The sequence below is a fragment of the Nannizzia gypsea genome, genomic scaffold, assembly GCF_000150975.2.
Source record: "Nannizzia gypsea CBS 118893 supercont1.5 genomic scaffold, whole genome shotgun sequence".
Lineage (NCBI taxonomy): Eukaryota > Fungi > Ascomycota > Eurotiomycetes > Onygenales > Arthrodermataceae > Nannizzia > Nannizzia gypsea.
Genome location: NW_003345197.1, coordinates 290,573 through 317,793, shown reverse-complemented (window position 1 = coordinate 317,793; position 27,221 = coordinate 290,573). Strand labels below are relative to the sequence as shown.

General features: G+C 50.0%; 9 protein-coding genes across 9 annotated transcripts; 4 read left to right on the top strand and 5 right to left on the bottom strand.

Annotated features, from left to right (window-relative positions):
- Nucleotides 1–712: 712 nt before the first annotated feature.
- MGYG_05964 (sulfate permease 2) lies at nt 713–3,339 on the bottom strand (the record flags this gene model as incomplete). The annotated part of the gene is made up of 4 exons (XM_003171371.1): nt 713–2,175; nt 2,234–2,774; nt 2,831–2,976; nt 3,036–3,339. The coding sequence occupies 4 exons, from the start codon at nt 3,337–3,339 to the stop codon at nt 713–715; spliced, it is 2,454 nt and encodes an 817-aa protein (XP_003171419.1).
- A 577-nt stretch (nt 3,340–3,916) lies between these two features.
- MGYG_05963 (hypothetical protein) lies at nt 3,917–5,448 on the top strand (the record flags this gene model as incomplete). The annotated part of the gene is made up of 6 exons (XM_003171370.1): nt 3,917–4,163; nt 4,313–4,333; nt 4,465–4,556; nt 4,706–5,086; nt 5,172–5,208; nt 5,276–5,448. The coding sequence occupies 6 exons, from the start codon at nt 3,917–3,919 to the stop codon at nt 5,446–5,448; spliced, it is 951 nt and encodes a 316-aa protein (XP_003171418.1).
- A 7,777-nt stretch (nt 5,449–13,225) lies between these two features.
- On the bottom strand, nt 13,226–14,659 carry MGYG_05962 (mitochondrial protein import protein MAS5; the record flags this gene model as incomplete). The annotated part of the gene is made up of 4 exons (XM_003171369.1): nt 13,226–13,539; nt 13,614–14,435; nt 14,491–14,560; nt 14,624–14,659. The coding sequence occupies 4 exons, from the start codon at nt 14,657–14,659 to the stop codon at nt 13,226–13,228; spliced, it is 1,242 nt and encodes a 413-aa protein (XP_003171417.1).
- Nucleotides 14,660–15,753: 1,094 nt separating this feature from the next.
- Nucleotides 15,754–17,043, bottom strand: MGYG_05961 (uroporphyrinogen decarboxylase; the record flags this gene model as incomplete). The annotated part of the gene is made up of 4 exons (XM_003171368.1): nt 15,754–15,827; nt 15,891–16,814; nt 16,881–16,922; nt 16,989–17,043. 4 exons carry the CDS (start codon nt 17,041–17,043, stop codon nt 15,754–15,756), a joined length of 1,095 nt encoding a protein of 364 aa, XP_003171416.1.
- A 255-nt stretch (nt 17,044–17,298) lies between these two features.
- Nucleotides 17,299–18,980, bottom strand: MGYG_05960 (hypothetical protein; the record flags this gene model as incomplete). The annotated part of the gene is made up of 3 exons (XM_003171367.1): nt 17,299–17,704; nt 17,768–18,463; nt 18,547–18,980. 3 exons carry the CDS (start codon nt 18,978–18,980, stop codon nt 17,299–17,301), a joined length of 1,536 nt encoding a protein of 511 aa, XP_003171415.1.
- A 366-nt stretch (nt 18,981–19,346) lies between these two features.
- Nucleotides 19,347–20,492, top strand: MGYG_05959 (60S acidic ribosomal protein P0; the record flags this gene model as incomplete). The annotated part of the gene is made up of 4 exons (XM_003171366.1): nt 19,347–19,520; nt 19,594–19,663; nt 19,719–20,387; nt 20,470–20,492. 4 exons carry the CDS (start codon nt 19,347–19,349, stop codon nt 20,490–20,492), a joined length of 936 nt encoding a protein of 311 aa, XP_003171414.1.
- A 1,137-nt stretch (nt 20,493–21,629) lies between these two features.
- Nucleotides 21,630–22,273, top strand: MGYG_05958 (hypothetical protein; the record flags this gene model as incomplete). The annotated part of the gene is made up of 4 exons (XM_003171365.1): nt 21,630–21,720; nt 21,758–21,903; nt 21,961–22,081; nt 22,197–22,273. 4 exons carry the CDS (start codon nt 21,630–21,632, stop codon nt 22,271–22,273), a joined length of 435 nt encoding a protein of 144 aa, XP_003171413.1.
- A 330-nt stretch (nt 22,274–22,603) lies between these two features.
- On the bottom strand, nt 22,604–23,458 carry MGYG_09104 (hypothetical protein; the record flags this gene model as incomplete). Its single annotated transcript, XM_003171364.1, has 2 exons — nt 22,604–22,978; nt 23,279–23,458. The coding sequence occupies 2 exons, from the start codon at nt 23,456–23,458 to the stop codon at nt 22,604–22,606; spliced, it is 555 nt and encodes a 184-aa protein (XP_003171412.1).
- A 291-nt stretch (nt 23,459–23,749) lies between these two features.
- MGYG_05957 (3',5'-cyclic-nucleotide phosphodiesterase regA) lies at nt 23,750–27,214 on the top strand (the record flags this gene model as incomplete). The annotated part of the gene is made up of 7 exons (XM_003171363.1): nt 23,750–23,897; nt 23,973–24,128; nt 24,207–24,717; nt 24,772–25,001; nt 25,069–25,658; nt 25,717–27,061; nt 27,135–27,214. 7 exons carry the CDS (start codon nt 23,750–23,752, stop codon nt 27,212–27,214), a joined length of 3,060 nt encoding a protein of 1,019 aa, XP_003171411.1.
- Between the last annotated feature and the right edge of the window lie 7 nt (nt 27,215–27,221).

The window sequence follows — 27,221 nt, the reverse complement described above, 5'->3', positions numbered from 1 at the left end:
TCAGCTGATTAACTATCTCTCTATCCTTGAAACATATCAAGAAGAAGCGTGTCATTAGAAGTTGAAACTCGAGAAATCGCAACTCCTACCAAAAGGGGTTAACGATCTCTTTCTGCACAGCCCAGAATGAGGGTCAGTTTGCTGATTAATCAGAATATAAGCTAACCTCTTCTAGTAATCAGTGCGAAGTCAGCAAAGAGCTTGGACCATGTGTCATATATAGTCAACTTAAGGTTTTACGCTAGCTTGAAATGGAAGATAATCGTATTTGGGTCACAGCTGAGCCTCATTTAGGGCAGGAGACAAGAACGAGATAGGCGAAGAAGGTGAAATGGCGATATTGAGAATTAAGCGATAGGTATCCAATAGGTAGACTACAGGTGACAATAAAGGAGCAAAATCAAAGGTATGTAGATAAATATGTATATATATTTCATGCCCCTGATAGTATATAGGGGGTCGAGGTAAATTAAGCGTCCTCGAACGCACCAGGTTAACTCCAAATTCCTCATGTAATCGCTGAGAGGTATTTCCAGACAATATAAAAAATAGACCAAACAAAGTATCTTATCCAAAACCGGAGGGAATAGAACCGACAAAACGACAAGAGAGTATATATAATATAGACAAAAGAAGCAGAAAACGCAATGTCATTCAAACACGAAACTCTATAACCGTATTCGTGTGAAGACTTCTATGCAGCAAATTGGTATCATTGCAGGGCATTAACCGTAGCACTTTGAAGAGCGCTTGTCAGGTCGATGTGGAACATGGGACGGTTCATGCTGTTCACAACAGCACCTCGAGAGCCGCCAACCTTTTCAATTTCCTTGTGGTAAACACCATCCTTGCAGATCTCCACCTGTTCGGTGGTTGTTGCTTGCGAGGCTGGCGTGATAGTGCCGACTTCTTCGTCATGGACTCTAGCGGTATGCTTGGGATCCATCTCAAGCGAGGTAGTGGAGACATTGGATCCATCGACGTTGGCAACGCTGAAGACGGGTTTCCAGCGTGGGGCTGCGATCTCAGCTCCAGCAGGCGAGGTGGGATAACCGAAACCAGCAGCGGCAAGGGCACGTTTTGTCCATCGGTTGTTAATGTGTGCAAAATGCCACTGGACAACATCCGGGGCGGCATGTCGATCAAGCTGCTCTCTGACATCTACCAAGTTCTGTATAGAAGAGACATCGACGTTATTGACGGAAGAGAAGTCCATGATGATAGCCTTGAGCGTTGGCAGGTCAGCAGTTGAGGCTTCGGTCTCGCCACGCTTGGGTCCAGGGTTGTTCCATGGTCTGTCACCCGGACGACCATACGCGTTCGGGTTAGTGCGGCGAGTATTTTCAAGTATATGAGCGACAAAGTCATCAAGATAACTGTTGGAGTTAGGGTAGTTGAATCCTTCAGAAAACTTGTAGATGAAGATACCAGGAAGAGTATGCTCAATCTGGACATCAGGGTTCGAACCATCTTTGTGGCTAAGAGGAAGGAAGACATTGCGGCTGCTGGATCCTCCAGGTATGCCGGTGCTGTCATCAAAAGTGCCATATTTTCCATCATTATCGATGACGTGGTCGCCGATGACAGAGTTGACCTTCACCCGTCCAAGGAATTGACCCTTGGCCTTAACCAGGCGGAAAAGGAGAATGCCCAGGGAGAAAGCAACGGTGGCATAGATACCGTTCTCAATGGTGGAGAAAACGGCAACGAAGACACCAAGAAGGAAGACGATAACCTCAATTGGAGACACTTTCCAGAATTGGTAGACAGCGTTTGGGGGAAGAATAAGGTCGCCAACGGCATGGATGATAACGGCAGAGAGAGATGAGTTGGGGATGTAGAAGAAAACAGCAGGGAGGGCATAAATGGCAAGGAGGACAACCATAGCAGTGAAGACACCGCCGAACGGAGTTTTAATTCCAGCCTTCGAGGAGATAGCGGTACGGGAGAAAGAACCAGTAACCGGGTATCCTCCGAGGAATGGGCCAAGCATATTGGTGGCACCAATGGAGACGAATTCTTGGGAGGGGTTAATGGTGTAGTTGTTAACACGGCCGAAAGACTTGGAGATAGCAATGTGCTCAAGCAACAAGACAATGACGGCAGCTGGAATCTCGCTAGCGAAAGTGCTCAAAACGCTAGAGTTAAGGACTGGAATACCGGCATTTTGGAACCCTATCAGGGACGTTAGTGTCATAGCAAATTTTACTATCTCTATCGGGCGATGTCTTACCTCGTGGAACAACACCCAAGATCTTGAAGACTGGGTCTTTTCGGTGGTTTCGGTTGACCAGGAAACTGATAAAGGTATAGAGGAGGATCACGAAGACTGCGCGAAGCGTAGAAGTGAAGAAATAAATCTTAGCCTTAGCAGGATAACGTTTGGCCATGAAGCCACATCCCCATCGAATAAGGTAAAGGAGGAAAAGGGCAGTGAGTCCCATGGCAGCATCGATCTGAATAGTCGGAAGGTGCTTGAGACTGCCAAGGATAACTTCATATGTCGTTCCTCGGTTGCTGAAGCCACTGAGACCGAGCAAAGCTGGCACTTGGCCAGTGGCAATGCTAAGGGCAGAACCAGTCATGAAGGCTGAGATAGCCGTAAGTGGAATAAAGTCAACAATCCAGCCGCATCGGATCAAACCAATGAAGGCGATGACACCACCAGCAACAACACCAATGGCAGAAGCAATAACCTCTGGAGGAATGTCAGGATGCTCAACCTTTGCCTTGTCGATGATATGGCCAACCAGGGTCGAAACGACGGCAACAGGCTATAACTTGTCAGCTGCAGCCTCCAAAAACATATCTAATAACTGGATATACTTACACCAATGGTAATATCCTTGGAAGTAGCAAAGAACCAGTAGATCAAGGGGCCCATGAATGAGGAGTACAGGCCAAACTGAACTGGAAGGGTAGCGAGTTTAGCATAGGCCATACCCTGAGGAACGACGACAACACCGACAGTCAAGCCTAGAGGTTCGTTAGTGATATATAGATTTTATACAGGGGCCTTTTTGTTGTGCACGTACCAGCAACAATGTCACCGACCAACCACTGGACGTTATATCTGGTAATCCAGCTAAGGAATGGGAACAGGCCGACCAGGTAGTTGACTATATCCTCGCCACTGGGGGTGATCTCGCGGAAGTAGTCCATCGTTGTCGGGTCCCGGTCGTAGTACATCTCTGCCGACTGGACGGAGAAGGTCGACTCGCCGCGGGTCACGGGGTCAGTTGGAACAGGGTATTCATCCTTGAGGCCGAGGACCTTCTTGACGCCCGCACCCAACTTCTGCATCTTCGTCTGATACTCGGGAGACTCGGAAGACGCCATTGTGAAGAACTGATTGATTGTTGTGGCAAGATGGTATAATAACGAGAAGCTGGACCTGCAGCTGGTTTCGTTTATCCTGATATTTCGCTTTCTCGGGGAGGGTTTGTTGAGAGGGCAGGAAGAGCCAAAGTGGTTAAACGTTTCGAACGAGAACCTCTCTCAAAGCAAGAGACGATATCAAATGCTCTGATTTGTGAAAAGTGGAAAGAGGTAGAGCTACCGGGCTCAATGATCAACGAGATGATCTTCTTGAAATGGCGAAAGGTTTAACGGGTACCCATTATCAGGTTGAGACTAGATGCTATGCCAACAACTGAAAAGGACCTGGGGAAGCTGCTACTGTTCAGGCCGAATTCCTTTGATGGACAGCAACCGTGCCAGCTCGCTGACGATGGGAGTGAAGAAGAGGTATGAGAAGAGAAGGGGAGAAGGGAAGAGGAGCCTAGAGGAGGATTGAAACAGAGGAGGACTCGACCATATTTATGAACTTCTTGCTACGGCCGTCGACCCGGGAAGTGAATTTAAGTTATAGATCGATGAGGAAGAGGTTTTGCCTAGCGGAGAAGTCACGCAATCAATGGGAAACGGGCCAGACAAGGACAGTGCAAGGGAGTGGAGAACCATGGGCCACGGAAACCCAGGGAGACAGTCCACAGTTTCCGCCTTTGACCGTACAGCGAAACATGGTCGAAGGCTTCCAGGCGAGAGCGTCGAGGAGAAGAAAGTGTCGCCGCAGTCATCAGGATGGTGGATCACACAGCTGCGCCTGTTGCTTCCCTCAATTTGCAAAAATGGGAGGGATGAGACTAAGTGGAGGAAGGGGGGTCACTAGCATCTGCAAAAATGGTCTGGCTGCCATCAACTATACTTGTACATGCCGTCCTAGGCCGGAGGGATAGGCAACAAGCTTAATTTCCAGCCATAACCGCTACAAGGATGAATAGACACAGAGTGCCCGTCTCTCACCCAAAAGGGCTGGAGCAGTTGCAGGGTGGTAATAGTTAGGCGGAAGGGAATATCAAAGATAAAAATAAAGAAAAAAACCCAAAAAAACAAAATCTGAACACGAAGGTAACGAGTTATCCTGCCCTTCTAACGGTCCTGAGTTGAGAAATATATGTTTAGAGACTATGGAGGCTCGTTGCACCAAGCATTTCCACAACGATCGATATTCCCCTTCCAAGAAGAGCTTGATATCGCCCAGATATCGGCGCCGAGTGAGCAGTTCGTCTGCTCAACGCCCACAAGGCGACGATAAGGAGCGCTACTTGATATCAAGCGTCTCGTCGACGTCTTGTCCAAATGAAGATTATCAGCCAGCGTTGTACGCCAAGGAAGGTTAACTCGAGGTCTCCCAAGACGCCAGAAAAATGGCATCATACCGGATTCGACAAGCTTCTTTTGCTGTTCTTCGTGTGGCCGGCTTGCGAGCCTCTTTTTGCTACTTCTGTGTCTCTTCCACCCCCGTGTACGCAAAGCATATATACGGCTTGTCTTGAGTCAAGCAGGGCTCCGGAGGCGAATTTCTCCCGTGGCCCCGATCCAGTTAGTATTCTTCAAGGGGAGACTTGTGAATGCTGGTAAGGGATCCACCAAATACGATGAGGATAACTATACGATCAGACCTCCCGTTGGTATGGGCGGTCTGAAGATATCGAGAGCGCAAGATGCGAAAGAAGAAAGGGCAAAAGAAAAGAAATATCGCAGGCGAGAAGGATGGGGTTTGACAGCCACTTCCCCCAACCCCGTACGAGCTCATCCGCCAGCTATTACGACATCGTACAGATGATGCGTGAGGTTGCTAACCTACCTACGAAGTACTGGTCACGTAGCAACGGGGGTGTCTGGATGAATGGATGGGCAACAGAAGTAATTGCTTCGACCAGCTCAGAGCAGGTTGTCGAGGCTTTTCTGATACACATGACTAATTTTTCAGCTCTCCGGAGAAAGTATCCTGATAACTCACTACTCTCACAGCGCGGTTCGACAAATATAGTGATGTTTCGCGACCTTGTGGCAATCTCGTGTATGGGATGGGCTGAAAATGATACTCCTGGACAACAACACCAACTCAGACAGGGCAGATCTCAACAGGGGCCTCAGAGATAAGAATTTGCAGGGCTTAGAAAGGAGTTCTTGGCACGGTTATGGGGGGACTGCTCCGTATTCCTATTTCTCCCTCCCATGGCCCATATTGCTTTTTTATATGCATAAGATAAGTGATATATGGAGAATCCTGGAGCAGGCAGGGGGTCTTGCAACGAGGCTAATGGGTTAAGCTGCCTGGCTGCCGTACTAGCGGTTAGAAAGGTTGCAAGAGAAGGAGGCAGATCAGGGTCGACCCGGCCGTTTCACGATACGCCAACACCTTCCCTCCTCTAGCGGACCGAAACACAGCCCTCACGCAGCACTCTACACGGTATATACGGGCAAGTCGGCCAGCAGTCGGCATCAACCAGCGGGTTATCATGTGACCTGTCTTCCCTGAATTCCGAGGAAGGAGAAAAGAAGAAAACAGATGAGATGAAGCGAAGAGCAAATGGAGCTGGCTGGCTGCAGAACCTGGCTTTATCACCTAGTCACCTTGCTGGCTGGAAAAGGAGACGCTGTGCTCTGGTTCCATCAACATTCATGTTGTCTCTCGCCTAGCAAGCACACTAGTCGAGAGGCCGCCGCCGCCACCGTCTCACACGATGAAGCTGCTGCTTGGAGCAGCACAATCAAAGAAGTGCCTCGCTGATGCTGCTGCAGACGTAACCTGCCATTTGGCATGTTGGGCAGGGGAAAGGGAAAGTCGGCACCAGGCATCCCTCCTTGGTCACCATGCCGCGTTCTGCGCTGTCTGGAATTAATTGCCAGAGTTGCCATTACTTAACTCGAGAAAGTGTCTGATCTGGATTCCCTGTCTGATCAGCCCGGCGGACATAGACTGTCTAAAGCTCGACCGGTCATCCTCTGGCCCGGACGGTTTGCTGCTGGAAGGGAAACCGTTCCATTCTCAAATTATTCAGCCAACACACTGCACGGCTGATGGCCGAGATATGATGCACAAGAAACGAGATCTCCACAACACGAACCCCTACCCCAGCGTTTGGTACTCTTTCGCCCATGGCAGACAGGGATGTTCAACAAGGTTGTTCTGTCACAAATGCTGTATCGTATCTTCCCGTCTTGAAACAACTGCCGACATATCTTGATAGCATGTCACTGTCAACACGTCTCAAAAAACACGAAAGAATACCTAACACGAGTAACTACCCTGGCACACTCTCAAGGGTTAGAGACAAGATTTTTTTGATACATGGAACAATCCATCCCTTGTCCCTTGGCCGGTTATCATCGACGCCCAGGATTGAGAGAAAGCATAAAATGCTTGAATCACAACAACGTAATACAGCATTCAGGCCCGAGTTTTAGATGCACTGCACAACGGTGTAGTACTTACGGCTGTCCGATAGTGGCCGCCTGCCTACCGAAACCGGCATAACCTGGCTACCTTGGTCGATATACGGAGTATACATGTTCATAGAAAGTTTCACGGAGTACCTGGAAGAAGATCTGGCTCAATGCTGGTTCATCATCAGTTCATCACCGTCCTATCGGTGGAACGTGCCTCTCACTCTCCTTTTCTCCACATCATTCAAATGCCTGCCTGGAACATTGACTCATGGTGAACCCTTTAGCAAAGGAAGATTGATTCACTCTTTCCTGGATAATATTCAGACGGGACCCATTTCACTCTTTTCAGCCGAGCCATCGGATAGGACGGAATAGCCTGTTTGAAATTTCATTCTCTGGGAAAAGCAGCTGCGGCTACAGCATGACTTGGAATCAATTTTTGGTCAAAGGTAGCCATGGCCACCTAGCCACCTAGGCATTCTATAATGATGCATCGATGCACATGTCTGCAGTATCGCGATTGAAATGGTCCCACCAAATTTCTTCGTATCGCGATGCTGCATCGCTAAAGAGGTTACATCTTATCCCAGCATAATTGCTCAACCAAGCCCTTGCTTGCCACTCACAGGGCTCTAAGGACCCAGGAATCTTACATGAAGGCCCCTCAGTACCAAGCCCGAAATATATATAGATCAAAGAGTGTGCGTGCCATGGAAGGGACGGGGAGGGACAGGGCAAAAGTGGTAAAGGACATGGTGAACCCCTATATGAGGTTGCTACTGCATGAATAATAGCTGATGGTGCCTGCTCGACGGTTCCACGAAACAGGAAAACTATCTTATGGCTGCATGAAGTCAGAATAGACTCATGCGGATAACGATACTGTGATTAAAATTCTTGCGTAATCAACATGCAGTAATCTGCTAGACTGATTTGGCAATCGAACTCGCTCCGTGATAGTGCAGAATGAAGACACCGACGATTGCTCCAGATGTGTTAATTGAGATGGTGACAAGTCAAGAGTCCATATTACGGAGCGAAATAAACCAAAGCAGCCGATTGAAACGGGAAGTAAAACACCGCGGTGGAAACGGTTTAAACACCCGTATAATTCGGGCCACGGTCGTCCCGAACACGCCTCGCAGCCCTGGCGGCGGTTTTATTCTCTGCACAAGAAAAATAGTCTATGTTTGGGCCAACCAGCCCCAATCGAAATCTATCTTTATACACCTTAAATCGTGACTTCAGGAGTGACACTGCAGCAACGATAAAAGGGGTGGATAGTAACACGGAGCAATGTTCTAGACACTGAAAAGGCATACAGTAGCGGTAACACCGCCGCAATGCAATAAAGGTCGACATCAAAGGGAAATTGTCTAATTTTATTCGGCCTTGCAGCTATAATGTCCGGCAGATATCTGGTCTCGTCGGGCATCCCCATCCCTCGCTCAACGTGCAATGATAACTTGTTCTAGAATTTTGCACTCGAATCACTCTTTGCTTTTTCCCTTCTCATCTAGAGGATACTCCGTCGCAGGGAGAGCCAGTTACGGAGTATGACAAAACACGATCTGCGCCCGGCCAAGCAAAATGTCTTTCTGACACGGGTGGACCAGATCCTCTGGGTCCTCCAGCTATATTAGCTCAACTTAATTTCTCCCATGCAACGCTGATATTACTCCAGTATATCAATCGCAATGTTATGATATGCCTGGAACACGGAGATACTCATTCTTCCAGGATCCATGGGCTGAGGCCGAGGCCCGGACAAACAGCTGGATGAGGCGGGAGGATGCGGATGCGCAAACATCTCGTTTGTTCACCCTTCCCTCCTCGACTAGACTTGACTGGAAAGCAATTCGTCACCTCGTTGCATCACACCAGTTGTGTCTGTTTTCTAAGTGAATGAATGACCTACTTGCATGGCCAACGAACGAATGTTGCACTGCGGCTGCAATTTGTTGTCTCAGTCTAATAATAATATGGCATGCTTTTCCCCCCCTACCCCCTGAGTATCTCACATCTCACCAACACTGCATTTATGATTGTTTCTCTAGACACCATATTGAGCAAACAATTTTCTACATCCCGTCTTGCCTGCCTTCGTGCAATTTAGTAATCAGTTAGGCAGTTGAACCACACCCTCCGCCGATTCCATGCTAACTGGCAAGACCGGCCACCTAGGGTCCCTTTAGCTAAATGAACACCGCATAAGTGGCCCCCAATTTTGCGAATAGTCACGAAAGAATTCGCTTGATAGCGCAGCATCTACGGAGTACTTGTGAATTTTCCCAGAATGAGGCATCCAAAGCAAAAATCTGGTCCTCGTATTACGCTTTTTTGCGTTCTTCGTTTTTCCTTCTTTCGGTTATCGCTTTGAGCATTTGGGCCTTTGAGGCGCCTTTGTCAAGACAAATACTGGACATGCTTGTACTCCGTACTCTTGCATGCAGAAAGAAGATCAATGCAAGTTTCCGGTTTCTGTTGAGGGCATTAGCAACGTCAAAATGGGCAGATCCCGAAAGGAAAGGAGATGCTGTTGTGCGCTCTGGCTTTAACAAATTATCGGTGAATTGATATATTTACTGTACACTGGCTGTGCGTTGTGTTCAGACAACTTGCGCTTCGCCTGATCAGTCGATCTTCGTGTGGCCCTCCAACGCCCACAGAGGTTGGACCTATCGTATTAATAAACGAGCAATGCATGCCACCCGCCCATGCCTACCATGTCCTTTCCTGGGCAGATCTACGGTAGCGAAGCCGCCGACCGCCATGTCCTCTCTGTGCCGTTGCGTGGCGGGTCGTCTGGAAAGAGGAAGATAGATGGGAATATCAGTATCCAATATCTCGGCGAAGGGGATTCCTTTGGGTCTCCAGCTCCTCGGAGTATTTCGTGTCCTACGGAGTATGTACATTCGTCACTACCCAGCCTGGTTTCTCTCGGACTTAGCACATTGTCCACGATATGATCGCCGGCTCGCTGTGGAAGTCCAAGCAACTGCCACGGGCAAACCTAAATCTGCCGAAAACTCTATTGCTCTGCCGGTACTGTTATAAGGTACGGGAATAGTTACGAGAGTATTGACAAGGCCAATGATGAATGACCAGGCAGACGTGGTTGAGCTGAGATATCAGAACTCATACGTAATGAACTCCTGCTCCTTCAGACATGGGGGCCTGGCCCCTGATAGCAAACGCCCTTTTGATTACAGGTATGTATATAATCGTCTGATATCCCATAAACAACGATCCTCTGGAACCTCTCGAGGGGATGTCACACGGCTCAGATACTGAGGGAGGCATCTCGCAGTTCATCCGAGGACGAGGACCACGCCGCCATTGACGGAGTACTCCTTACTTCCTGAAATTGATCCTTGGAAAGGTGGCCTCCAGCAGACTCACCTTGCTTTTTCCGCGAACTAAACCCAATCTTGGTTTGGGAGGAGATGTGCAACATCTCTTGGTCGGATAAGATTCTTTTTGCTGGGCCGACTTTATTTAAAATACGTCCTACCTATATTTAGTGTTTTCCTCGGGGAAAACTACCCGCCTATCATAGGTCGTACTAGCTGGTGCTTTGCCGCAGAATTCACGTGCCGGATGGAAGTCTTGCGTTCATTTTCTCTGGGGAAGAAGGAAGTCGCAATGTTGCTTTTTGATAGCTTGCGGACTGACCGTTCAAAGGGCCATACGGAAGCCAAACAGCTTGGAGCCTCGAAGATAACTGAGAAGAAGAAACGATGTCCCATCACCTTGGCGCAGGAACCGTCAGTTTCGTTTTTCAAACCACTTTGAACTCTGCCATATTGTGTCGGAAGCTGCCAATATACCTTGGCTAGAAAAGCACCTTCTTGGCCTCTATTAAGCGACTTGGCCATATTTCTCCCAAGGACAACTGACTCGATATCTCCCCGGAGCTGTTGGTGGAGGAGTCAAGTGTTGTCTTGTCAAAGGAATCCATCAGGAAGGACAAGATGTGGCTTTCCTTGGAAAGAGCTTGTGTCGACGAAGTATTAACGCCAGGAACATTTTACCCTCTGGATATCAACACCCACCAACCGAGGCCAGTGGAATTAACCTCGTCTTCTGCCTTGTTTGTTTGCGTCTACAGTCTATATTACCAATTCAGCCTTGAGCCATGTATATGTATACGTACGCCTCCATATAGACTGGGGGGGAGGTGCCGTGGTTCCTATTGGCCGCAATACCCACCCATCTCCGAGAAGTCTATGGATTGGCGCATCCCAAAACCACATTTGATCGACCTCACCCGCGTGATAAACAGCGACGAACGTCAGTACCAACGAAAATACCTACATACATCTCTTTACTCGATGAGGTGAACATTAGACGATCGTCGTGGTGGTAAGATATCTTTCTGTCTGCTGTCATGTCTGATGATGTCGCATGGCATGGAAGCGAGAGATGTAGCGGCAGCCTCTTGGACCCCCTGGCTCATACTCCACGAATTAGACATGCTTGGGATACCGCCAGACACTTGGCCTAAAGCCTGATGTCGACTCCAGTGTCTCTGGTGCCGCCATATGTTCCTTGGCCCTGAGTTTGTTTTGATTCTCTTCATTGCTTCTTTTCCCGAAAAGATACCCGCCCGCTCACGAATATACTACCACCTGAGTAGAACATAGGCACATATCGAAGTTCCCCACCAACCTAGCTCCTAAATATCCCACGGATTAAGATACCCCATGGCCAATTAACGATGGTCAAGCAGCATGCATGAGAAAACTCCGGTCGCCTCATTCCCATAGGCCCAAAATGACGTGAGTGAAGCGGGAGTATATCAACAAGTGCCATCACTATAGATGACCCGCGTCGCCCATGGAAGCGGATATCCGGAAGTTAAGAAGCGAAACACGAGCATGGGAAAGCAGTCTTTATTGCAATGACACTCCTCTATCTTTATATCCCCTTACCCCACAGTATATATGTTGTCCGGATGTGTTTCCGCCTGGGTATAGCTACCAGAGCTACATGTAGCGAATTTTGCAAACTCAACGTCCGCCACAATCTCCACGAGACTCGTTGCTATGTCCTCCCCGCAGACGGTGTGGCATCCATCTTACGAATTCATTCCCGGTATGACCGTGGGTGTGCCGTTGAGATTTGGGCGGAGTGGCCTGATCAGTTTCCAACTTCAGCCCGAGTGATGAGTGATTTTGAAGAAGAAAATAATCCAATTTTGATCGGAAAGAGCAGATGGGTAAACAGGGCCTTGATCCATATTCGTATTCAGAATATTCGGGCCCGATGGAACGGCGAGAGACTCTCCGTTTTAATCCATAGGTAGCTTAGAGTTGATCCGTCTCACCAGGAGGAAACTATGACCTCATACCTGAGATGAGGTAAACATTTGAAAGCTCACCAATACCCTATTCTACTCAGCACTTCTTCAGCCAGCACTGGCGACTTTCCGTGCCAGGCCTGTCGTCGACTACATATCCCTGCAATCTTTACTCAACATTTCTTCTGATCTTGATACCCCCGGATACTCTCAATAGATGGGAGTATCGCCTCCGCCTTACCATGGGTTTTTCATGCTATTTTATTATGTAATGGTAGATAACCCTCGGTCACCAAATTATCTATACCCAAGCACAAGGCAATGAGACTTGGGTATATTGGCTATATTCTATCTCAAACAGCCGGTAGAAATGGTGCTCTGTTTTACCCTATACCTACCCCAGCTAGGAGACTCTTCTCCAGTGTACACTCATGTTTGCACACCCCTCTGTCCTATGGGAAACTATCGTTTGTTGTCATCCCTGTGACGGGTACATATCCGCCTAGTTCGCTCTAGTATTTCATGCGGTGAATCATATTTTAAAAGAACAAGGCGGACTGATTTGATTAATATGTTGGGCTTGAGATTTTGAAGGAATTCATTATCAAAACCATCCAGGCACCAACGCCAGGGAAATGTCACTCAGTTACCAAGGCAGGCAACGCAAGTAGCAATAAAACAATAGAGATCATGTTCAAAGTGAATATACCGTATATCTATTCTCTATCTCTTCCCACCTATAAATACTGTAGGGCGGTAGTTCACTGCACCAACTCAGACAGCGACAAGAGCACCGATGACAGACAACAGACGACAGACAAAATATCAATAAAAAAATGGATTCGTTCTATTTCAAAACACACGAACAGAACAAGAAGAATAAAAGCACAAATCAAAAGGGGTTGGATTAGACTTCGATGAAAGCGTGAAAGTAACGAAATAGAAAATGGATCAGGGAAGTCAAGTCGTCGCAAGAAACATAGGAGAGGGAGAGAAATAGGAAGTAAAAAAAATAATTCGCCGATCGAATGCATGAAATTATAAGTTTCCCGACCACCGACCACATTTGATATCTCTTTTTTGTTTCTCAGTTCGTTTATCATTCAACGCATCATCACACACTTCGCCATCACACCTCATAGCACCACCAAGCACGGGATTCTCTAGGCATTTCATTCGTTTTGCTTACTGGGAAGCGCACTGCATTCTCTCCGCACCAGGCGGTATGCCGTCTTCGTCGTCGTCGTCTCCTCTAGCAGCTCCTTGGGCTCTGGCTTGGCCACCATTGCTGTCGACGTTCTCCAAGGCAAAGTCCTCTACCATGCTGTCTGGTGGTGGCATCTCCTGGGTCAAACGTGGTGGTAGAACCTTCTCGAGAAGCTCGAGGTTCTGTAGCTGATCCTTCTCTGGGAATTGGACGTTGAACTGGATATAGAGGTTTCCGAAGTCGTGATGACGGTAAGATGGCATTCCTTGGCCTGGAATGACTTTGATTTGACCTAATGATGAAAAGAAGACTGGTTAGTTTTAAAGCTCACGGGCGAATATAATATGAAGGGGAAATGGGACATACCTGGTGTGATTGGTTCGCCAGGGGCAATGGTCACACTGAGCCATCGTTCATCGAGATGCTCAATGTTAATGGTGCCACCGGCCAATGCAGTGAGGAGGTCAATGTTAGCCTGATAGAACAGGTCATCGTCCTTGCGCTGGAATCGGGGATGTGGTTTCTGTTCGATTTCGAATTGAACATCTCCTGGCAGGGCATCTGGCATCTGGTCACCCTCTCCCCGGAAGTCGATCTTGTGGCCGGTCTTGACACCTCTGTCAACGTGAACATGTAGGACCTTTCGTTCAAGGACGGTCTTCTTGCCGAGACAGCGCTTGCAGCGGTCACGGTCGCGAATAGTTTCACCTTCACCACCGCACTCCTGGCAAACAGTTTGGAAGCGCTGGATCATAGGACCCATCTGACGCATCATGGTACGCATACCGGAACCATTGCAGGGTGCACAGGTCTTGACCGCGCCCTCCTTACCACCGCGTCCATCACACTGGGAGCAGATAGCTGACTTCTGAAGAGCGAGTTTGCTGACCTTTCCGCGGTAGATGTCCTCGAGGCTGACTTTGTGCACATGGTGAATCGTGCGCGCCTTCTTGGGTCCGGTTTCGCGCATTCCGCCGCCAAACATACCGCCGAAAGCGCCGCCGCCGCCGCCGAAGAATTGAGCGAAGAGGTCTTCAGCATTCATGCCGCCGCCTCCACCTCCTTGTTCAAGGCCTTCCTCACCATACTGGTCATAGAGGGCACGTTTTTGGGGATCTGAAAGGACTTCATAGGCGTGGGAGAGGTCCTTGAATTTTTCGGCAGCATCAGGGTTGTGCGCATTTTTATCTAACCGGGCCTATTAGCGCAAATATACGCCTGATAGGAAAGAATAAATACATACCTGGATGATGCTTCAAGGCGCCTTTCTTGTAGGCAGTCTTAAGCTCTGCTTCTGTGGCTGTTGGAGCAACCTGCAAAGGTCAGTATTGCGGTTCTTTGATTATAAAGATTATTGGTAACATATGGCAGCATACCCCCAGGGTATCATAATATTTAGTTTCCTTCACCATATTGACTCGCTGGAGAGTCTACTGAGATGCAGAAAGACGGAGAAGATAATAAGGAAGTCGAGTTGAGAGGGGTAGTTGGAATTCCTACGCGGTAGGGCTAGGAGCGAGGCTGTTCTGCTTCTCTAGGGGTTCGAAGATGGAAGTCGAGTTAGAAAGAGGCAACCAAACCGGCAAGGAGGTTGTATGTATGATGGCTCTCAGATGGAAACCCGGGAGTCAGAGAGTCGACGAAGAGAAAGGGTGAAGGTATATTAAACTGATGGAAATATTGATGCCGATGCTGAAGCTGATGAACGGCGGCCAGGGAAAAAAAGTCAGAAGATGCGAGGCCCGCGGTGGGTCTAGTGTTCCGTTGGTAACTTCTTGAGCCACAGTACTTTTTTCGAGATTGTAAGAGACTGCAGGGAAGAATATCTCGGCGAATAGAGCAGGTAAAGAAACGCTTGTTTTTAGGGTACGTTCTTCAAGGCCGTCTCTCTCGTGAGCCCAGATATCAGAGCTATATGCTTGTTAGCAATGTCGAGGGGGGAGGAGGGAGTGCCCCGAAATATGCTGATCAAGTAGCTTACCGTACAGTACCCAGCGCCCCTGCTAGGCATGTGGCGTTGCAGTTCTGGAGGCTTCCACGGCTCTCCAGCGCTTTCTCTGCGCTTCCACGGCCTGACTCAGCAGCAGGGAACAACGGCCAGGCAGAAGCACTTGAAAGCCGTCGCGATATGGGGCCTGAAAGAGATTCCAAAGGGGGCTGGGGTGAAGCAGACAAGAAAGAAAAAGATGAAGAAAAGACGAGGAAAACAAAGTGAAGTTCAATTTGCCAAAAGGAGAAGAAGAAGAAGCAAAAGACGCGGGTGCTTAGGTAAGACGAAGAACGGCTTGGCGGCTACCTGATTAGGAAGGGGGAGGGGGTTGACCGGAGCTGTTGCACGCAAGGTAAAGAATCTACACAGTATTCGTGAGCGTTTGGGAGAGGACAGCAAGATGCACGCGGAGAGAGCGGAGGGGATGTGTATTATATCATTGGAGTTGGCTATGTGCTATATACACTAGTTATACGGAGTATGATGATCGAGTTTCTTTGCTTAGTATCAACCCTCCTACGCAGCAGTTAGTCGGCGTATCTCCTCAAAGTAGAACTTCAAATCATCCGGTTTGACGAAGGGTGTAACGCCTGTAGGTAGCCATTAGTACTGGTCATGAGAGAAACGAGAAGGCAGACATGTGCACTACATACCGTGTCCCAGGTTGGCAATCCAGCCCTGCTTTCCACCTCCGAAACCCTTCACCATCTCCTCCACCACAGCCGTTATCCCTTCTCTTGTGCCATAAAGACATCCCGGGTCCGCATTGCCCTGAAGAACCACTCTTCCATTTGCAACGGCTCGTGCCTTGGCCGCATCGTGCTGCCAATCCAATCCTACGACATTATATCCAGACTCACACAGCTCGTCCAGGGCATACCAAGCTCCCTTTGCAAAAACAGTCATGGGCACAACTTCCAGGCCCATCTCTTGCAGTCTCTTGGGTAGATTGGCGGAGATATATCGTAGATATGGCAACGAAAACTCCGCAAAGGACCGTGGACTAAGTTCTCCAGCCCACGAGTCGAATACCTGAACCATCTGTGCTCCGGCCTTGACCTGCTGCGCGAGATGTTCAACACACACTTCCGAGATCTTCTGTAGCAGTTTCTTCGACGCATCGGGATATTTGTATACCCATGTCTTGATGGCTGCAAACATCTTGCTGCCGCCTCCTTCGACCATGTAGCATAGCAGCGTCCATGGGGCACCGATGAATCCAATAAGAGGTACTCGGCCCTCCAGCTTCTGCCTTGTAAGGGTTATGGCTTCATAGACGTAGCCCAGTTCTTTCGTGACGTCGACCGTTCGGTTCATGACCTGTGTGTACTGCTCGTCCTCTGGTGTCCGTAACGGATTAGGGAACGAGGGGCCCTTCTTATCAATCATCTCGACTTCCATGCCCATTGCTTGCGGGATTACGAGGATATCGGAGAAGATAATGGCGGCATCAATGAGTCCTGCATAGCGCTCAATGGGCTGCAGGGTAAGCGTCGAAGCTACCTCTGGTGAGCGGCAGCACTCGAAGAAATCTCTGTTTCCTTTGGCCTCATGGTATTCGGGAAGGTAACGGCCAGCTGGAGAGGAAAACGTTAGAGTCGATTAGGTATAGAAGATACTGGTTAGGTGTAGATAGCCCGTACCCTGTCTCATAATCCATATTGGTGGCCGTTCGACGTTTTCGCCTATAGAGGGGTAAGCAGCTGCCCCGTGGGGTCAATGGAGGGGTACTCGGATATTTTATAGCTTACCTCGAGCCGCCCGGAGGAGAAGATCGTTCTTCAAGGGAGCAAATTGGTTAGACATGGCTGGTTGATATGGTGAATAGGTTGTTACTGGTGGTGATGTTGAGGGGTGGAGGTTGAAAATATCCCAAAGTCAATATTGAGCTAGACTACAAAGCTGCCGGGAGACGACGGGACCTTCTGTTACGCTTTAACCAGATCACTAAGACCTGCCAATACAAATATGATCACAACAATAGAAGGGTATCGAATGCCATTGATGCGAATCTATCAGCTATACTACTATATCCATGATTATTTCCCTGCTGAGTAACTGTTACTCTTCCTCACCCCGCACGCTTTTGCGGAGGTTTCCTATATTATACAGCGATTCTCCAAGCTGCTTCAACTGTTTCTGCCTCTCTTTTTCGTCTTGTGCAAGATTCAAGCTGAAAGACGAACAGGTGGCCATGCTACTTAGAGCGAGAGAATGAGATTCTTCCCACTTGAGGCTTCCAGAATCCATCGTGGCTGTAAACTGCTGTAGTGGCGAGCCCGAAGATGCACTATCGGATCTCTGCTGAGTGGTTGATCCTGGCTCATGGACGTGATCCGACGATACTACGATGGTGCCCTTGTCGTCCAAATTAGTGATATCAAGGACATTTCCTGATGCATTAACTGTTGGAAGAGGCTCTAAAGTGTTATCAGCCTTGACGCCAAAAGCCAGCAGTTCTTGCGATCTAGATATAGTAAGTTAGTTTTTAAGATCAGACAGGTATATATATAAGCTTGGGTGAACTCACCCCTCAATGGTAACAAGAATAGCGCCCCTCGCAAAATGGCATAAGCCGGCATCACCTTCAAAGGACACTGCCCGGATACCGATTACAGCAATGTCTGCCTGGCTGCTTTGCTGTGCCAGCTGTAACGGAAGTTTCTGGAGTATCCTGCCCTCTCTCCAGTTCCAGACAAGGATATAATCATCTCCTCCGCCGGAAATCAACAATTCCGGAGCCCAAGAGGGAATGCACAGTTTACTAATGAAGGATGTGTGACCTTGGCAATATCCGTGGATTATATGCGCTTGTGGTGGTCCCCTTGAGACACGAATATGCTCATCGCGATCCGCGGACAGGATGTAGCTTCGTGATTCAGCAGGGAACGAGACAAACGCCAGATCAGTCAACATGGACACATGGCCCAGCAGTAGCTTAAGCTCAAATGAAGGGCCGACTTTCTCGCGCTTGACGACTGGTGAGCGCAGCTGTTGTTGCAGAGAATATAAGTTTTTCTTTGTGTGGACTGTGAGGGGGTTGGCGGAGGGCTTAAATGCTTTTGGCTCTTCGGTTGGAGTAGGGGTTGTTGCTACAGCGGCCGGTGGTTTGGCGTTGTTATCGGGGAGAAGGGGAAGAGAGTAGACGTCTCCGAACTTATCACCGCAGAGGATCACGGTGTTGTTCTGCGCCAGTGCAAGTGCACAGGGTCGCTTGGGCATGCATCTGTAGGAGGTTAGAATGGTGGGTTTATATATATGTATATATACTATTGGAGTAATAATGTATAGTAAAGAGGCTGGGCTTACCGTTCACTCTGCTGTTTCAATGTCCCGTCGATGCCTACTTCAAACACCCGTAGACACTTGTCTTCGGCCGTCACTGCGATAACATGTTCCCCTGACGGCGTACATAGGATCAAAGGTATAGTAGTCCATGCAATGGAGGAGGACTTTTGAGCTTTGCTTCCATCCTTGGTCTCGCTTGAGGCTGGTGAGAGTCTGCGCTTCTTCTCTGGCGGTGGTGTTCCTGCGCGGTCAGTGGTGGGGTCGTCCTTTGCTACCGGCTGGCTTTCTACCGGTAATGTATGTCGATCAGCGACTGAAGTAGCGGGCCAGACGTCCAATTGGGCACCATCCTGGGCGTCAAACGTATATAGATTCGGTCCGGCTGCGGCGATGAAGATGTTGCGCTGAGCTCGGTGCAGCTGCGCTATTCGCTGCACTGGTTGGCGAAGGGCCATCACCGGGGGGACTCGCCTGTTGCTGGGAACAGGTCAATCGCAGCGAGAAATATCTGGTACAGAGAGTCAATAGAGTATCTCACAAAGCAGGTCGACCTCAGCACTTACATGGCTATCTAATGCTGTTTAATATGTCTTTCGCATCGACTTTCTTCGACTTCTTCGTCTTTTGGCTCTTCTAGATTTAAGGTTATCAACACCACGTGACCCCACTAGCGAGACACGAAGAAAAAACACCACAAAAAGCGAAAATCAAAAGCGAAAGAGGAAAAAAAAGAACATCCAAAAAAATCATCCAACAACAACCACAACGACAACCAAAGCATTTGCCCTTAAATATCCTCTCTTCAAACAGCATAAGAAGACATGGGGGGCAGATCCGAAGCCAAGGCCGCTTACTTCGATAAGCTCAAGAGCCTTCTCGATGAGTACCGATCGATCTTCATCGTCAACGTCGACAATGTCAGCTCTCAGCAGATGCACGAGATCCGTATCGCTCTGCGAGGAGAGGGCGTCGTGTTGATGGGAAAGAACACTATGGTAAGGCTGCAGTGTCCAATGCGATGAGAACGGTGATGAATTGGCGAGACAGGATGCTAATAGTCAAGAGTAGGTCCGTCGTGCTTTGAAGGGCTTCATTGGTGACAACCCAGAGTATGAACGCCTGTTGCCATTCGTCAAGGGTAAGAAGCAAATGAGAACCGAATAAAGTAGAGAAAAGAACTGACTGGGTGGCAGGCAACGTCGGCTTCATCTTCACGAACGGCGACTTGAAGGAGATCCGTGAAAAGATCCTTTCCAACCGAGTCGCTGCTCCCGCTCGTGCTGGTGCCATTGCCCCCGTCGACGTGTACATCCCCGCCGGCAACACTGGCATGGAACCCGGCAAGACCTCTTTCTTCCAGGCTCTCGGTGTCCCCACCAAGATTGCCCGTGGAACGATCGAAATCACGACCGAGCTGCGTCTCGTTGAGGCGAAGAACAAGGTCGGCCCATCCGAAGCCACGCTTCTGAACATGCTGAACATCTCTCCCTTCACGTACGGTATGTCTGTTGCTCAGATCTACGATGACGGCCAGACGTTCGACTCGAGCGTGCTGGACATCGAGGAGGAGCAGCTTCTCGGCGCTTTCCAGACCGCCGTCAACACCATTGCCTGTGTCTCTTTGGCGGCCAACTTCCCCACCATGCCCAGTGTGATTCACTCTCTTGTCAACACGTACAAGAAGTGTGTTGCCATTGGTATTGAGACCGACTACAGCTGGGAGGCTATCGAGGAGCTCAAGGACCGCATTGCCAACCCTGATGCGTATGTCAGCACTGGCCCTGCCGTGGTTGAGACCAAGGAAGAGAAGCCCAAGGAGGAGGCTAAGGAGGAGGAGGAAGACGAAGAGAGTGACGAGGGTGGTGAGTATTCATTCTATGCTGCCTCTTGAATATTATTTTCCTTCTATTCTAGAAGAGTTATACTAACTATGCTTGGCGACAGGATTCGGCGACTTGTTCGGTTAAACTACCGTGTAGATATCTGTCTATCGACCACTAGTCTGAATGCACACGCACAAGCTCTCGCTTCTCTGCCAGCCAGCACTAACACTAACACTAACTCTCCTTACCTTTTCTTCTTTTTCTTCCTTCTTCTTTCCCCATCGCATCTAGCTTACCATCTCTTTAAGCTGCCGAGCCCCTAAGCTAGCGTGCCGCTTCCGAGCCCCTTCAAATCAAACGGTAAGCCAGCCTCTCTTTCTTTCTTACTATGCACTCTTTTCTATCTGGCGAAGGATTATTCATTTTTAACCCCGAGAGTGGCCCGTCTGGGTCCTCGTTGAAGATTACAAACGCAACAACACTCTAATTTTTTCATGACGCCTCTTCTACTCTTTTATCTGTTTTTACTGTCTAAAAATCTCCGATCTGTTCAAGAGCTTGACATGCTAATGGAAAGAGTATAGGTATAGGTACCCGCTGCCGGCCACTCAAAAGACGAACCCATGTCTTGTATCGAAAAAAGGTACAGTACTCACTTAGCATCCGCTAGACCGTCCCAACCGGCCACTAAAAGCCATCTTTTTTGCAGGTAAGTCAGGGTAAGCATGTAGCAAGATAGATAGACAGAACAAGAACAAGAGGCTGTTTCTTTTACATAAGTATCTTCCCTATCTTTCCCCTTTGACCCATGGATCCCATGGGACCCATGCAGGGCCAACCCTATCACCCTATTAATAACTCCCATGTCCATGTCTATACGCCAACCTTAACCCCGCATAATAAAATCGTAAGGAGGAGGAAGAAGTCAAGTATACGGAGCAGTCGAGCGACCCGATGATGGTAAGATCAAAGTCCATGGAGAAGTAAGAGAAAAGGAGAAGAAAAGCAACGACCTGTCCGTCCTGCCGATCGAGTCCAGCCCAACCGTTCGAGAGCACAGAATTAAAAAAGACAGCCAGCCAGCCAGCGTTCCTGGAGCTAAGCAAGCAAGTATCCAACTAGGTACTTCTCTAGTATGAGTAAAGGGGAGAAAACTACTACTTCACGCCACGCCCTTGCCCTGTTTCACGTTTCATCATCTTCCTCCCATCAGCTGCAGTCAGAGCGCGGGCAGAGGGAGAGAAGAAACAGAGACGGTCAGAAAAGAGAGGGCAGAGAGAGATGAAAGGCCGACTGTGTCCTCGGCTGGAGAAACCTGGGTGGGATCGACCTAAGGGCGGCTCGTGTGGATGGAGTCGAGGGGGCTGCATAAGTGAGTAAGTCGAGGTGTATAACTAGTGAGTGTTTAGGATGGCTGTGGGAATACGACAGGACAATGAAGACAATAGCGATGAATAAAGAGAGAGACGGAGGATGCTGGATCATCGACCCTAAAGACGCCTTCCGCGGTGATCAACTCGGGTTCGCCGTCTGTCCTAGTCAGTCAGCGGTGGTGGTGAGTGAAGCCGTTAGTCAGTCAGGGTTAAGCCGTGTTGGTGCAGTGTAAGCGCAGGCAGAAGAGGAAGAAGAGGAAGAAGAGGAAGAAGAAGCGAGAAGAGACACTTCGTCTTGCCTTAGCCTTTGCCTTCAGCCTTCGTCCTTGAGTCTGTCTTCTTGTCTCTGCGGAGTATTAAGTAAGTGGCCATCTTGCATCTTCCTAGGCATCTTCCTAGTCGACTTCCTGGTCTTCTTCCTGCCTTCCAGAAGGCCACGCAAGATCTCATTGACTGACGAGTTAGCGTCGACTAGGGACAAGGGGAGGGAAATACGAGGCAGCGACAGGGAAGACACAGGAAGACGCAGAGGCAGATGGCTATGGACTATGACTTCTCCTTCTCTTCTTCTCTTCCCCTTCTTCTCTTCTTCTATCATAAGTGTCTCTCTGTTTACTCTGCTTCATCTCTCTACTCGTCGTATCGTCGCCGTAAGATACCGTAAGGAACCAAAGAAACCCAAGAAACCCGCCCTTTCTGCGCTGTCTCGCTCGGTAAAACCAAAACATCCTCGGCCCTTCCAGAAGCCTTCGACGGGTTCGGTTGAGCCTTTTTTTTCTTTCTTTCTTTTTTCTTTTCTTCTTCTTTTCTTCTTTTCTTCTTCTTTTCTTTCTCTCTCTTTTTTACTCTTTTTTTACTCTTTTTTCTCTTCTCTCTTCCTTTTTAATGGTCTTGGCGAGCGGAAAGAAGGACAAAAAGTTGATAGAAGAAGCAGAAGAAGACGCAGTTTAGCGGAAGAAAGAAGACGAAGAACAAGACGAGGACGAGCAAGAATAGGCCTTTCTTCTCTTTACTTCTTACTTCTACTTCTACTTCTTCTATCTTTCCGTCCTTCTGCTGACTTGCTTCCGCGTCTTTCTCTCTCTCGTCTTTCTCTTCTGCTTTTCTCTCTTTGACGCTCTTGACTCTCGCTTTTTTCGCACTTGCTCGCTTCCTCACAAAGAACGCAGACGCCCGCGACCCTCGACCCTCGACTCTACGCTTTCCTTCCCGTCCTTGTTCCTCGTCCTCGCCCGCCGTCCGGTCAGGTCCCTCGATCTAGGTCTTTCTTACGAGTAGCTTCGTGTTCAGAGAGGAGGGGGGGAAAGAGAAGGGATATCCATCCATCTACCTGTTGAAGCACCGGCGTACTTACTTCTCTGCCCTTATTCGCCTCTCTTTCCGTTCTTTGGCTTTCGTTCGCCTCGCGTCCAGCCCTTTTCCCTATTCTTTCCCTTTGGTCGGGCGCAGCAAGAAAGGCGAAGAAGGGGAGGGATCCCCCGCCCGCCAGATAGTCAGTTGGTTGGTTGGTGATAGTCGACCAGGGGGGATACAGCAGGAGCTTTCTTTTTCGTCTACTGTCGCGGGAGGGAGAGAAGGACAATCATAATAAGAAGAAGAGGGACGAAGAAGAAGGTCGTCGCCCTGGGGGTTCGGACCGTGGAGGTTGGTCAAGTTGAAGTGGCTGTCGAAGTCGACGTGGTTGAAGTGGTGAAGTTGCAGCTTGTAGCAGCAGCAGCAGCGAGAGCGAAGTGACATGAAGTTGACCTTGCATCGCCTTCCGCTTTGGGACTGAGTCAGCGCTCTCTCTCTCTCTCTCTTCCTTACTCTCTCTCTGTTTCGTCTTCTTCGTCTTCGTCTTCTTGCTTCATCTTTGCTTCGTCTTCGCCTTCGTCCTTTGCCGTCGTCTTCTCGGTTGGCTGCTGCTGTGAATGCCATCAGACACACGCTCGACAGGCGACCCGGACGCCTCACCTTCTCCTCTTACCTCTTCGCACCTCGCACCTCGAATCCCACGACGACGACACAGCGACGGGGAGGACGACGACGATGGACGCTGCAGCAGCGGCGTGTTGGGCCGTCTACCTGGACGACAGGGTCGACCAGGAGCGCTGGATAGAACGAGACGGCGAGCAGCTGCCGGAGTCCGCTGAGCTCGCTGCCAACCTCGCTCGCATTCTCGCCATCTGCAGACAGGGTACCGCTCCTCCTCCTACTCCTACGGTGATTATGGCTACTATGGTTGCTACGGAATACTGACTGACTACGATAGTGTATGTGTGCAACTCGGGCAAGTCGTTCGCTACCAAGGTCGCAGAGCTGACGGATGCCGGCCGCGAGGAGGGCGACTCGGACGCTGCCATCGTGCCCGTCCTCGCATTCATTGATATCGCCGTCTCGGGCGACGCAGAGTCCTCTCACATCCGCCGTTCTTCCCTCAACCTCACGCCGCTCTCCTCGCCTCCGTCCCAGCCACAGCTACCACACCAGCACCAACAGGGACAAGGCCACGGGCACGGTCAAGCCTCCGCCGTCTCGCCGTCAACCTCAACCTCCAGACGCAGCCTTGCATTCTCCTCCGAGTCCGAAGAGCTCTTTGGGCTCCACCTGCTCTCGCGCTTCTCCGCAGACATCCAGGCCCGTGAGACGCCTCACGCAATCATACCAATCGCTATATTGCGGAACGTCCAGCCCCAGCCATCGCCGTTTTCCTCCGCTCTACTCCTGCGCAGCGGGAAGCATGTCGAGGCTGCGCCAAAGCCAAGCTCCCGCCGGCCGGATGACCGACAGATAAGCCGTTGTCTCGATGCTGGTGCCATTGACGTTCTCGTCTCCCCCATAGACCAGTCTAGAGTCCATGGCCTGCTCACACATGCATACCGCATCCGCAGGGCGGCGCAGAAGGAGAACAGTCGCTTCATGGCCAACTCGGGACAGAAGATGCGCAAGTACTCCTGGGTAGGCGTCAGCTCGACCGCAGAGGATGAACGACCCTATGCTTATCTCAGAGAGGCCATGTACGTCTTTTCTTTCTTTCTTTCTTTCTTTTATTCCTAGGCTAACTTAAATAGGGTCTCGAAATTGATGAAGAGGATATGTAATCCTGAAGAAGCCCTCGACGACTCCCTGATCAGTGACGTCTGTGTCTCAGACGAGCGCAAGGAGGAGGTCAAGGCGGCCATTGCTGAATGGCATTTCTGTGCTCACGACTTTACCGATGATGAACTTTGCTATGCTTCCTGTTTGATGTTTGAACATACCCTTACCATGCCTGCCCTCGAGCACTGGCGCATCTCTTCTGGTGGGTTTTTAAACTTTCTCTTTCCATTCATCTCCCTATATGTATGTGTATGTTCTAACAGGCATAGAATCACTGCGGGAGTTTGTGCTTTCTTGTCGCGCGGCATACAACTCCTTTATACTCTACCACAACTTCCGCCATGCAGTCGATGTCCTCCAGTCGACCTTCCACATCCTCGTTCGCGTAGGCGTCATCCCGCCTTTCCCCCTCGGAAGCGAACGTCGTTCCTCCGGCACGGGAATGTCATGTCTCCTGACCCCGTTTGACGCCCTCGCACTCCTTGTCATTGCTCTCGGTCACGACGTAGGCCACCCGGGAGTCAACAACATGTTCCTAGTCAAGCTCAATGCTCCCCTCGCCCAGCTCTACAACGACAGATCGGTCCTCGAGGCCTTCCATTGCGCTGCCTACTCCCAGATATTGCGCCGGCACTGGCCCTCGGTCTTTCAAGATACAGAGATGCGCACGCTTATGATTAGCTCCATCCTGGCTACCGACATGGGCATCCACAATCACTTCATCGACGAGCTCGGTAAGCTCAGGGGTAGGTACGAAGCTGACGCCAGAAAGGTAGACTCCTGGATCGAAAAGGATGTCAGGGACTACCGTGTTCTCCTGTGCGCCTTGATCATCAAGTGTGCCGACATTAGCAACGTCGTATGTTTCCCCTTGCTTCCGGATGAATAGGCACATATAGCTAATATATCTCTCTCAGGCACGCCCGTTCAAGGTCGCAGAGCAGTGGACCGATGTTCTGCAGCTGGAGTTTGCTAACCAAGGAGAAATGGAGGTAAATATCGGCATAGCGACCTCTCTCTTCGGCGGTCCGCCAGAGCTAGGCAACTTTATCAAAAAGGCAAAGGGCCAGGTCGGATTCATGGACATATTCGGCCTGCCTCTCTTCGACGGAGTCACTGACATCCTTCCCGACCTTGCCTTTGCCGCCAACACCATACGGAGCAACAGGTTCATATGGGCCAAACTCATGGAACATGAAGAAGAAGTCGCCGCGCACCGCGCTAGAAACTGCGACACTCCGCGCTGTCAGGGCGCCGACCCGTCATGGGAGGAATACAGAAGGCGGCTGATAGAAGAAGGCCCGGCGTCCATGGGATACACGATCCAGCACCGCTCGCCGCCCCAGTCACCGATTCGATCCCCGCCCCAGCTAGACGGAGAAGCAGATACGAACAGCAGCATCCAGGTACCGTCGTCGGCAACTGCTGGGCCAGCGACTAACGTCTCCGTCATCGTCAACGGTATCCACCACAACCACCACAACCAACATCAACACCAACACGCCCATGCCAATCGACAATCCCAACGATCAGCAGGCCGGTCATCGGTCCAGAACACAGCCCGCACAATTGACTCTGGCAGCGGCTGCAGCGGTAGTGGCGGTGGAGTACGCACCCAAAGCACAAGTACCTACACAAACAATACACTAATCACTCCGCTTTCTTCAACCACTCAGGCAAGCAGCGTCATAAGCGTCGGAAGCAGCGTCGAGGAAAAAGACAGTACCTGTCAGTTACACCAGCGCCTCAATCTAAAGCCATCCTCCATGAATCATGCTCGTCGTCGTGACCTTCAGCACCAGGCAAAGCCGGATGATGTTGCCGCTGCTTGTGGTGCCAGCACTACCACCGCCAGTAGCTATACCTCCAGCCTTGCTCAGAACGAGAACGAGGATGAACATGATCATGATGGCGTCCATCAGAATACTTTTGCTGACGAGAACCTGCCGTGTCCAGTCAACGCTTTACCCTGTACGACTGATGGAGCAAGCAGCTACCATCATCCCCCGCAGACCTGGTATGAGCGTGCTACCAACAGCAAGGCCGGCGAGAGGCGATCAAAGTTCATCAGCGGCCTGTTCGAGAAGGCCGGCTCCAACAACAGCAGCAACATCAACGCTGCCAACACCAACATTAACACAAACGGCAACCACCCAGCTGGCCTGACACTCTCGAAATCCGCACAGTCAACGCCCACAGTACACAACAACAGCCATCACCACCACGGCCAGCACACCCGCGGGCGACGTGGAGGCCCAACAAGTCACCCTCGCTCAACTCCTTCCAGTCCTCCCTTGCCCCCATCAACTCTCCCCTTTGACTCCGACGACGCCAGTAATGATCCCCTTTCCTCCCTGTCACCTAACCATGCAACGGTACCACCACTTCCTCGACGCCGCTCCCGTCTACGGCTAGCCTTCTG